General features: G+C 45.4%; 1 protein-coding gene across 1 annotated transcript in view; it reads left to right on the top strand.

Moving 5' to 3' along the window:
• Window positions 1–11,937, top strand: part of syt12 (synaptotagmin XII) — a gene marked incomplete at both ends in the record, with an annotated part of 46,266 nt that overhangs the window by 2,925 nt on the left and 31,404 nt on the right. Inside the window, 3 exons of the mRNA XM_084315522.1 lie at window positions 5,017–5,210; window positions 6,280–6,398; window positions 8,762–9,041. Of these exons, the coding sequence (XP_084171648.1) occupies window positions 5,017–5,210; window positions 6,280–6,398; window positions 8,762–9,041 (593 nt within the window). The remainder of the gene's footprint in view (window positions 1–5,016; window positions 5,211–6,279; window positions 6,399–8,761; window positions 9,042–11,937) is intronic.

Below are 11,937 nucleotides of genomic sequence, written 5' to 3'. Positions count from 1 at the left end.
CCCAGAGACGGTGAAGAGAAGACCCCCTCTGTCCCAGAGACGGTGTAGTGAAGACCCCCTCTGTCCCAGAGATGGTGTAGTGAAGACCCCCTCTGTCCCAGAGATGGTGTAGTGAAGACCCCCTCTGTCCCAGAGATGGTGTAGTGAAGACCCCCTCTGTCCCAGAGATGGTGTAGTGAAGACCTCCTCTGTCCCAGAGATGGTGTAGTGAAGACCCCCTCTGTCCCAGAGATGGTGTAGTGAAGACCCCCTCTGTCCCAGAGATGGTGTAGTGAAGACCCCCTCTGTCCCAGAGATGGTGTAGTGAAGAGAAGACCCCCTCTGTCCCAGAGATGGTGTAGTGAAGACCCCCTCTGTCCCAGAGACGGTGTAGTGAAGAGAAGACCCCCTCTGTCCCAGAGATGGTGTAGTGAAGACCCCCTCTGTCCCAGAGATGGTGTAGTGAAGAGAAGACCCCCTCTGTCCCAGAGATGGTGTAGTGAAGACCCCCTCTGTCCCAGAGATGGTGTAATGAAGACCCCCTCTGTCCCAGAGATGGTGTAGTGAAGACCCCCTCTGTCCCAGAGACCGTGTAGTGAAGACCCCCTCTGTCCCAGAGATGGTGTAGTGAAGACCCCCTCTGTCCCAGAGATGGTGTAGTGAAGAGAAGACCCCCTCTGTCCCAGAGATGGTGTAGTGAAGACCCCCTCTGTCCCAGAGACAGTGTAGTGAAGACCCCCTCTGTCCCAGAGATGGTGTAGTGAAGACCCCCTCTGTCCCAGAGATGGTGTAGTGAAGAGAAGACCCCCTCTGTCCCAGAGATGGTGTAGTGAAGAGAAGACCCCCTCTGTCCCAGAGACGGTGAAGAGAAGACCCCCTCTGTCCCAGAGACGGTGTAGTGAAGACCCCCTCTGTCCCAGAGATGGTGTAGTGAAGACCCCCTCTGTCCCAGAGATGGTGTAGTGAAGACCCCCTCTGTCCCAGAGATGGTGTAGTGAAGACCCCCTCTGTCCCAGAGATGGTGTAGTGAAGACCCCCTCTGTCCCAGAGATGGTATAGTGAAGACCTCCTCTGTCCCAGAGATGGTGTAGTGAAGACCCCCTCTGTCCCAGAGATGGTGTAGTGAAGACCCCCTCTGTCCCAGAGATGGTGTAGTGAAGACCCCCTCTGTCCCAGAGATGGTGTAGTGAAGAGAAGACCCCCTCTGTCCCAGAGATGGTGTAGTGAAGACCCCCTCTGTCCCAGAGATGGTGTAGTGAAGACCCCCTCTGTCCCAGAGATGGTGTAGTGAAGACCCCCTCTGTCCCAGAGACAGTGTAGTGAAGACCTCCTCTGTCCCAGAGATGGTGTAGTGAAGACCCCCTCTGTCCCAGAGATGGTGTAGTGAAGACCCCCTCTGTCCCAGAGATGGTGTAGTGAAGACCTCCTCTGTCCCAGAGATGGTGTAGTGAAGACCCCCTCTGTCCCAGAGATGGTGTAGTGAAGAGAAGACCCCCTCTGTCCCAGAGATGGTGTAGTGAAGAGAAGACCCCCTCTGTCCCAGAGATGGTGTAGTGAAGAGAAGACCCCCTCTGTCCCAGAGACGGTGTAGTGAAGACCTCCTCTGTCCCAGAGATGGTGTAGTGAAGACCCCCTCTGTCCCAGAGATGGTGTAGTGAAGACCCCCTCTGTCCCAGAGATGGTGTAGTGAAGACCCCCTCTGTCCCAGAGATGGTGTAGTGAAGAGAAGACCCCCTCTGTCCCAGAGATGGTGTAGTGAAGACCCCCTCTGTCCCAGAGATGGTGTAGTGAAGACCCCCTCTGTCCCAGAGATGGTGTAGTGAAGACCCCCTCTGTCCCAGAGATGGTGTAGTGAAGACCCCCTCTGTCCCAGAGATGGTGTAGTGAAGACCCCCTCTGTCCCAGAGATGGTGTAGTGAAGACCCCCTCTGTCCCAGAGATGGTGTAGTGAAGACCTCCTCTGTCCCAGAGACAGTGTAGTGAAGACCCCCTCTGTCCCAGAGATGGTGTAGTGAAGACCCCCTCTGTCCCAGAGATGGTGTAGTGAAGACCCCCTCTGTCCCAGAGACAGTGTAGTGAAGACCTCCTCTGTCCCAGAGATGGTGTAGTGAAGACCTCTGCTTCTGCCACTAGAACATCATCTCTACTCATCTAAGATATTGGTAGACTTGATTTAATTAGTACTTTATTAAAGATTTGATATAAAGTACTAATCGACCACAGGAAAAAAGGTACATAATGTACGTTATATTATATAGCACGTTATGTTAAATAAGTAATGTATTTCTATTTATGTTAGAGTTTAGTTAGAGTTAAGGTTAGCTTGAACATTCAACATAAAGTTAGGGTTATGGTTAGGGTTTGATCCCCAGCCTGTTTTTAAAAAGTAATTTTGTTTGCATTATGTAATACATTTATTAATTTATTTGTAATATGTACACATGTTACATGTTCAATACAATATGTAAATATATTACTTATGGCTGTAATATAACGTACATTATGTACCTTTCTTCCTGTGGTTAATTAGTACTTTATTTACATATTTTAAGTGAGATTGGTAACTATTGATAGTAGAAAAGGTCTATATCAATAGACCAACACACAGAAATACTATAGTGATGAATGATATGATCAACTTTATTGATCCCAAGGAGGGCAATTCATTTGCAGTGTACCCAGTCCATACACACAACTACACATCTCACTCACAGGCAACAGATCAACATACTGTACATGGGTAAATACAAGGAAGCAGCAGAAAATAAAAATAAAAATAACTGTATTATTATATATATTATTATATTCATAATACAAAAAAACACACAAGACACTTGTTCCCCAACGACAAGGTCAAGCGCCCCAACTAGGAAACCCAACCAATCGTGTTGGTCAAATAAACTTCAAGTTCAAGTTCAAGTTTGTTGTTATTAATTATCACAATAAAATACACATACTTTACAGTGAAATGCTTGGTTCTATATGAGCCCCTGGGAGTGTGCTTCATACAGTAAAAAAGTAAGTAAGAAAGTAAGTAAGTAAAAAGTAAGTAAAACAGTAAGTAAAGAGGAATATACAATATACATATATACAATATACAGTACAATATACAATCTAAAGTACAACATAGAGGTACAAAACAGTGAGGTACAATGCAGAAAATGAGGTACAAAACTTTGAGGTAAGGTGCAAATGCAAATGAGGTATGAATGTAGTGCAAATCTCTTTAATAATAGATACATATAATGTAGTGTTAAAGTGTCTAAAGTGAGTGTTAAGGTGAGTGTTTGTTTAAAAGTGTGTGTGTGCATGTGGATGTGTGTGCAATGAATGTAGATGGATGGATTAGTGTTGCATAGAGTCATTGAGCATCCTGATGGCCTGGGGATAGAAGCTCCTTCTGAGTCTCTCTATACTGGCCATGAGACTCCGGTAGCGCTTGCCTGACCGCAGCAGTTAAAAAAAAATTCCAATTAGGGCCACAAAATGTACCACTGACAGTGTCGCTGTTGGCTTGTAAAGGCCTGCTCAACAGCCAGACTCCAAACTGTCTGCAACAACAACCAAAAGCCTGTACATATAAATTCATATAAATAAGTAATAGAGTATAGATTTACCAGAGATACTGCAGTGATTCACCATAGTATTTCTATAGTGGAATATTATAGACATTTTAGGTGAATCACTATAGTATTCCTGTGGTTTTACCACAGACATACGAAGGTATTACAATAATATTTGGTGTTATCTGTGGCGCAATAACACAAATCGTATTATATATCAAACATGTTTTGTACAATCAATACAAAACGCACAGGGTATGTTTCATTGCACTGTTGAACCATGTGTGTAAAACTATTTTGAAATCGCCCAATAAGGGGCACCACCAGTTCCAAATACGTGCAAATTTGGCCATAAATGAATGACAGTTTGTTTAAACATCACCAAACATGGTGGATATTTTTTATTAAGTTGTTGAAACATGTCCCCAAAATGTTTTTGAAATTGACCACTAGGGGGCACTACAAATGAAAATAAAATGGCCGTGGCATAACAAAAAATCAGACTACATAAAAAAAAAAATCGAACCATTACAAAACTCGCAGGATATGTTTCATAACACTATTGAACCACTTGAAATTATTTAGAAATCTTAACAATACGCGTTGGCTTGAACCCCGGAATTGCCGCTTGCAGCTATATTTATCATGAGGGCATGCTGCCTGGTGGATTTGCGATCCACTGAGCGCACATATCTAGTTGTATGTGTGGACCAGACTGACTGGGGAAATCTGGGTGGTGAAAGTGAATATGAGTCTCTCAACATCTACTGAAGTGTCGTTGAGCAAGGCATTAGTTGTTGCTGAAAATGTATGTTATTTTTAGGCGTACAAGCTCATGTGTGATTCAAACAGTCTAATGATGATGTAACAACAGCCACAGATCATTGAAAGTGCTCTATAATTCATCCATTCATTCTGGTTTAGATCTACTTATTCTTCTATGGGGGGCGGTCAGGTGGCGTAGCGGAGATTGTGCTCGTCACCAATGCAAGAGGCTGCGGTCTCGACTCCCGGAGTCAGCATTGCTTGAGGCTTGGGCTGATCGCTATACTAACCCGTTTGGCTGGGTTAGGGGGAGGGCAAGTCTGGGTGGGAATCTGGCGTTGTGGACAGCGACGCCTACAGGTCAGGTCTGGGCGCTTACTCAGCGGAGGCAGGACTTGATGAAGGCAGCGTGACCTCCCACGTGTTACACTTCACCAATGAGAGTCCTCGCTGCCAGGTGAAAAAAGAGTCACTGGCTGTCGCCGCGCGTGTCGGAGGAAGCGTGCGGATGACTTCAGGGTTCCCTTGTACCGACCAGTAGGAGAACATGCGCACAACAACCAGGTAGGGGAAGGGGGGAATTGGCACAACGACAACAAATTGGGACGGGGAGAAAACAGAGAAAAAAAATCGGAGAAAGAGAGGATAAAAAAAATGTAGTTATTATTCTGCCAACGTCTGTTTGACCTGGTCTCTATTTGACCCCTAGTGGTGCGTAACCCTCCTGGCTGGGAGGCGGGGATCTACCTGGTGGGCTTCCTGGCGCTGCTGGTCGTGGCGGGCCTCAACATCTGGAAGCTGTGGAAATCCGGAACGTTCCCTGCACCCTCTCCCTTCCCCAACTTTGACTACCGGTACCTGCAAGAGAAATATGGAAACTCCTTCTCAGAAGTCAGGCAAAAGGTAGCTATGACCGCTCTTACAGAGAGTGTCAAAATCCATGGTCAGAACACACAAAAAATATTTCATTACATTCAGTCTATTTAAAAAGACATAATGTTTTCCTCTGAGTAACACATTCCTAAAAGGAACTCCTTTGTGACCATCTGCTTAATAGTCACAAACTGGGAGTAATTTCAATCTATCCAAATAGCATTGATACCAGTGCTATGGTTTTAGAAATAGAAACTGCAATCTAGTGGTGGAAGTCAATACGCTCCGTTAGCATGTAAACACCAATAACATCCTAACTATTGACAACATTTTGATTCCTCTGCCCTGGTCACTAAATCAAACACACCCACCACACTACTCTAACTCCATCAGCTTATTGTTGTTGTGCAGATGAAAACGAATACTGTGTAAATACAAAGGTCTGAATATATCAGAGAATATAAACATAGATAGTAGGGCTGTCTTAAATACTTCGAAGCTTCGTTTGATGGGCATGGGATTCGAATATGAAAATAAAATGTGATTATTTAAAAAAGAAGAAAAAAAAAAAAAAAAAAATATGATTTTTTTTATTTTTTTTTGTGCAAAATCAACTCTGCCTCTCTTTGTTAACTACAACAAGCAATGCTGTTTTGTTATTTAAGATGAGGTCGGACTCGGCACTGACAGATTTGTGTTCATTGTGCTGCTTTTATAAAGCCTCAAAGACGGCTTACACAATATTTCATGAAAGCAAAGTGTTTTGTTTGTCTAAGATTTAAAAAGGTTTAAACTTTACAGCAAGTTGAACAAAGTGCTGTACAAGTCCCACAACATAAAAAAGAAATTAAAAAAAAAAAAAAAAAAAATTATAATATATATATATATATATATATATATTTATCTCGAAGCTTCGAAATAAAATCGAATCTCGGCCCCGAAGCTTCGAATTCCAAAACAAAATTCGAAGGTCAGCCCTAATAGGTACAGTAGTATAACTATAGCATAAAATGGTGGACAGATATAATTGAGTAAGCACACCCAGATTGATGTCCTGTTCTCTCTCTCTCTATCTCTCTCTCTCTCTCTCTCTCTGAAGAGAGTGGCGGCCAACAACCACCGGCACACCTCCACCACCTCCAGCCGGAAGCCGAGCCTGGCGCTGGGGGACACCCCCGACGTCTTCAGGGACCTGGGCCACTTGGAGCTGATGAACAGGTCTGAAAACTCCCTCTGATCTGTGTTATATTCTTTCTTTTTTTATCAAATTTGTATTTCCAATTTTTTTAAACATTTACATTTACATTTAGTCATTTAGCTGACGCTTTTATCCAAAGCGACTTACAAGTTCTGTACGACAAGACAGCAAGAAGGGTACAACTCTATCAGCTGAGTAACAATGTTCATCAAAGTGTTGCGTGTTACAGTGTAGGTTAGTTTATTAGGACAAGTGCATGACAGTAAGGTTAGTCAGGGTTAGATTTTTTTTTTTTTTTTTTTAATCATTTCAGATAATGCTTGAAGAAGTGAGTCTTTAGTCGACGGCGAAAGATTGGACGGGATTCGGCTGTCCTAACTGGGATGGGTAGTTCATTCCACCATTGTGGGGCAAGGACTGAGAATAGGCGGCTTCTCTTTGATGACCCTCCGGGAGCTTGGATAGGAGTAGGTCTGAGGCGGCCAGAAGATGCAGAGCGTAGGGGTGTTGAGGGTGTGTAGTTAGAGACCATTGACCGGAGGTAGGCGGGAGCGGTTCCCTTTGCCGCACGGTATGCTAGGTCGAGGGCCTTGAAGCGGATACGTGCAGCAATGGGGAGCCAGTGCAGGTCCCTAAGAAGTGGGGTGACATGGGCCGACTTCGGTAGGTTTGAGATCAGGCGGGCCGCTGCGTTTTGAATGAGTTGAAGAGGCTTGGTGGCAGTGGCCGGGAGGCCAGCGAGCAGTGCGTTGCAGTAGTAGAGGCGGGAGATGACTGTTGATTGGACGAGGAGTTGGGTGGCTTCTTTTGTCAGGAAGGGGCGTATCCTTCTGACGTTGCTCAGGAGGAATCTGCAGGTTCTGGTTGTCGCTGCGATGTGAGCAGAGAAGTTCAACTGGTCGTCGAGGATAACACCAAGGTTCTTGGCGGTCGGGGACGCGGTCACAGCTGCATTCTCGACTGTGATGGAGAGGTCGGTCAGGGGGGAGGATTTGGGATGAGATGAGCACACCCACTGCCCGCATAGACACTCGCTCGCTCCCCCCCCCCCCCCCACCCATCCCAGGACCTTTAACATGAGTTACGTACAGAATACTGATTTGTGTTATATTCTGTCCAAAGTCCATGTAATTGATTCCACTTTTCAGTTGCTAATAGGCCCTGGAATGGCTCTGGTCGTTTTGAATGGAACAGAACTGTAATTAACTAGATGTCTGTCCAACCACCTCAAACTAAACAGAATTGCTTCACCTGCCGGCCAAATCCTCCCCGCTGACCGACCTCTCCATCACAGTTGAAAATGTAGCTGTGGCCTCGTCCCCGACTGCCAGGAACCTTGGTGTAGTCCTTGACGATCGCCCGAACTTCTCTGCTCACATCGCCACAACGACCAGAACCTGCAGATTCCTCGTGAGCAATGTCAGAAGGATCCGCCTCTTCCTGACAAAAAAAAGCCACTCAACTCCTTGTCCAATCAACAGTCATGTCTCGCCTTGACTACTGCAATGCACTGCTCGCTGGCCTACCGACCACCACCACCAAGCCTCTTCAACTAATCCAGAATGCAGCCGCCCATCTGATCTCCAACCTACCAAAGTCAGCCCATGTTACCCCCCTTCTTAGGGACCTGCACTGGCTCCCCATCGCCACACGAATCCGCTTTAAGGTTCTCGACCTGGCAAAGGGAACGGCTCCCGCCGACCTCCGGTCAATGGTCTCTAACTACACACCCTCAAGACCCCTCCGCTCTACATCCTCTGGCCGCCTCAGACCCACTTTTATCCGAGCTCCGGGAGGGTCATCAAAGAGAAGACGCCTATTCTCGGTCCTCGCTCCACAATGGTGGAACGAACTTTCCACCACAGTTAGGACAGCCGAAACCCAACCAATCTTTTGCGGTCGACTAAAAACACACTTCTTCAATGAAATGAAGATTTTATAAAAAACACTAACCTTCTTACCTGTCTTATACCTTCATGCACTATTCCTACTATACTAATATGTCTTCTTTACTACTACGCACTCAACATCGCAGCACCCAAGTTTCAGCACTAATGAACATTGTTACTCAGCTGAAAGAGTTGTACCCTTCCTGCTGACTTGTCGTACAGAAGTTGTAAGTAAGATAGTAATGTTATTTGATAGGGAAAACTATTTGACCAGATTGGGGGCACGGTCAAAAGATGCTACTGAGGATTTGGGTGCGTGTCAGGGATATACTACCCTAGTCTGCTCTGCTATCTGGATTATTCAACATAGTATCTTTGTTTCCAAATGATCCATTGCAATCACAGTGCAAGGCGGGCCTTAGCATACGATATTAACGGTATCAGGTACCGGCAATCCACCAAAACCTTCACCAAAACGAACGTCTGTTCCCCAGGGAGCTGGACCCGGCCGGGGTCGCCCAGCTCAATCGCTCCGTCTCCACTGACTCACTGAGTTCCATCTCCTCCATCGCCAACAACTTCGGCCACGACTTCACGGTGGGCCAGCTGGAGGTGACCCTGGAGTATGAGGCAGCCAGGCAGCCGGGACCCGGCCTGCTCCACATCACCATGCACCAGGGCAAGGACCTGCTGGAGAAGGAGGAAGGGGACTTCCCCGGCTGCTTCATCAGGGTGTCGCTGGGGCCTGAGGAGTTCAACGTCGGGGTCACCAGGGTAAGGGGTGTCTTGGTCCTCGTATTCCTACTGTTGTGGTAGGGCCAAATGTCCCCACAAGTGATGAAATCAAGATTTCTTATAGTTGTTTCGGGGACATCGGCTGGACCCCACAAGGTAAAGGAGCTATTTTAGGGTTAGGTTCAAGTTAAAGGGGAACTATTTTACAATTTCTTTCACTATTTGGGCACTTTTACACAATTCCTGTGAGTCTATGGAACACCTCTGTACGTTTTTTTTTTTTTTTTAATCATTGTTTTGTATTTCTAATCAAGTACTCAAAAACAGCATTTTTCTACCTCAAGATCTTAAGCTGTTTTGAGGCTGGGCTCCAACCACTGTGTTGCCTGGTGCCAACTGCCACACCAACTGCCACATTATTATGCAGCTGAGAAATCTCTGACATCACAGATATGCACATTTTCAGATGATTCAGTTCAGTGAGGGTGAATATTGTGAGAGGAGAATTGGAAGAATGCGCCAATATGAGAATTAGAGACATAGATCCTATTAATATAAGTCCACATAGCTAGGAAACAATGCTAAACACTGAAAATCCGCGACCCACTTTTGGGTCGCGACCCACCAGTTGAGAAACACTGGCTTAGAGAATGACTAAGCCATGCATGAAAACATGGGTGTGGGTGTGTGTGTGTGTGTGTGTGTGTGTGTGTGTGTGTGTGTGTGTGTGTGTGTGTGTGTGTGTGTGTGTGTGTGTGTGTGTGTGTGTGTGTGTGTGTGTGTGTGTGTGTGTGTGTGTGTGTGTGCATGTGTGTTTGTATGTGTTGGGTTCATGTGTGCATAAAATAATGGTTCACCACAACATAATCTGTTTAACTGGTGCTTTGAGGGAAGCTTTACATTACAATATCTGTTCTATCCCATAATATGCAGGAATCTGCAGCTGCCACTGTAAGACCAATGAGGTTAAGGTTAGGTAGGGTTGAGCTTATACATGAGATACCAAGTTTTTAGGGAGTCCCGTTGCTTTTATAAACTGCTATATCTAGTGATCCATGTACAAAAGCGTTATTTTTTTCAGCAAATCACTTAGTTACAATTATATTGTATGAACTAAGCAGGTGAAATGTTTAGTTACAGCTCAAGTATTTAAAGATTGTTGTTATTATTAGTGGCAGAAATGGGGTCTTATAATTATGTCTTCTAAAGTCAGTCCCAAAGGCAGGGCGTGGGAAGCTCCACTGTGTTTCAGAAGCTATCCCCCGCCAGACAGGTAGAGCGGTAACTCCCTCAGACAACCCTGATCCTTTTTGCTTGACAACCAAATCCCTCCTCGTCTTGTCAGGAAGAAGTACCAATTTGATCTGCAGAGCAGCATCCACCGCGGTTCAAGTTTAGACTGGGCTCAATCTCACATCCTGCTCCTCAACTCAATCTGACACTTTGAGAAGCAGATAAGAATAGAACAGGACTACTCTCTCTCTCTCTCTCTCTCTCTCTCTCTCTCTCTCTCTCTCTCTCTCTCTCTCTCTCTCTCTCTATCTCTCTCTCTCTCTCTCTTTCTCTCTCTGCCATCTGGTGCCATTAGCTGTCTGCCAGGAAATACAGAAGAATACAGTCACACGCTACAAGGGATTGTGCTTCTTAAAGGGATCGTTCGGATTTTTTAACATTAAGTGACATTAGTGTAGTGAATGCAAAGCTATTTACTGACCGAGTCCTGTGATCGGAGTTCTGGACGATTTCCAAGCTAACTGGAAAACAAACGAGGGTCTTGTCTTGAAACCAAAGACGTGTAATCCACACCAGAGAAAAGGGTTACCTATTTCTAACACAACATCATCGTCCTCCAGCACTTGCTGCTATCACAAGCCGGTGTGCGGGAGCCGTTTCACAGGTAACTTGTGATCCGCTGTTTCACAATTCCGAAGGGCGATGATCTTGTGTTAGAAACAGGTAACCCATTTGCCTGAACGTAGCAGCGTGGAATAAAATACCCTGTTTCTGCCATTTGCTGCCTTTCTAAAGCTTGCCAGTCCGCTGGAAATGCAGCCAGAACTCCGATCACAGGACTCTGTAAGTAAGCTTTGCCTTCACTACACTACAGGCAAGTGGCAAGTATTTCAAACAACTTCAACCAAAAATCCGAACTACTGTATCCCTTTAAGGCTGAAAGACGTAGACTTACACGTAGGTACTTCATCTGCGGTGGTTGCAGGGGTACAAGCATTTATAGTTCCAATGCAACCTGTTCCCTAAACTCTCCTCTACACAAGAGCGAGGTAAATGCAGAAATGTGTGGCTGAAGTCAAGTGGCCCAATCACAGCACTTGCAGTGCTGCGTCACCCTACAGTACACACTATATTATATTTTGGGAGAGGTGCGTTCGAGTATAAATGAAGCTTTAGAATTGTACCACCTCTAACATAATCAGTAAATCCATTCGGGGCATGTCGAGGCTCCCCTTCCTGTGAGCCTTATTATTATTGTTATCATTATTCATATTATTATTAATATTGCTGTTGTATAATGCATTCAGACTGGCTGTAATAATGCCAGCAGACACAGAAGCTGGAGTGCTACCCTATTTACTGTGATGGAGGGGGGGGGGGGTTATGCTGACATCAGCTTCCCTCTGTGCAAATCCACACGGGAGTCGATGGTCAAGCCAGGCTTCTCTCTCTCTCTCTCTCTCTCTCTCTCTCTCTCTCTCTCTCTCTCTCTCTCTCTCTCTCTCTCTCTCTTTCTTCTCTTCTCCATCTTTCATATTGTCATTCTTTGTTACCATTTTCCATACAATACCCCTCTCTTCCCTCTGTCCCTCACTCTCTTTCTCACACACACACACACACGCACACGCATGTTTGTTTATGTGGAACATGGGCACATTACATAGACTGTTACATGCATTCTGTAACTAACCCTAACCTCAAC

The sequence above is a fragment of the Notolepis coatsorum genome (genome assembly GCF_963971535.1).
Source record: "Notolepis coatsorum genome assembly, chromosome: 6".
In the NCBI taxonomy this organism is placed as follows: Eukaryota; Metazoa; Chordata; class Actinopteri; order Aulopiformes; family Paralepididae; genus Notolepis; species Notolepis coatsorum.
Note: the sequence above shows the minus strand (reverse complement) of the source record. Positions and strands in the feature narration are given on the sequence as shown.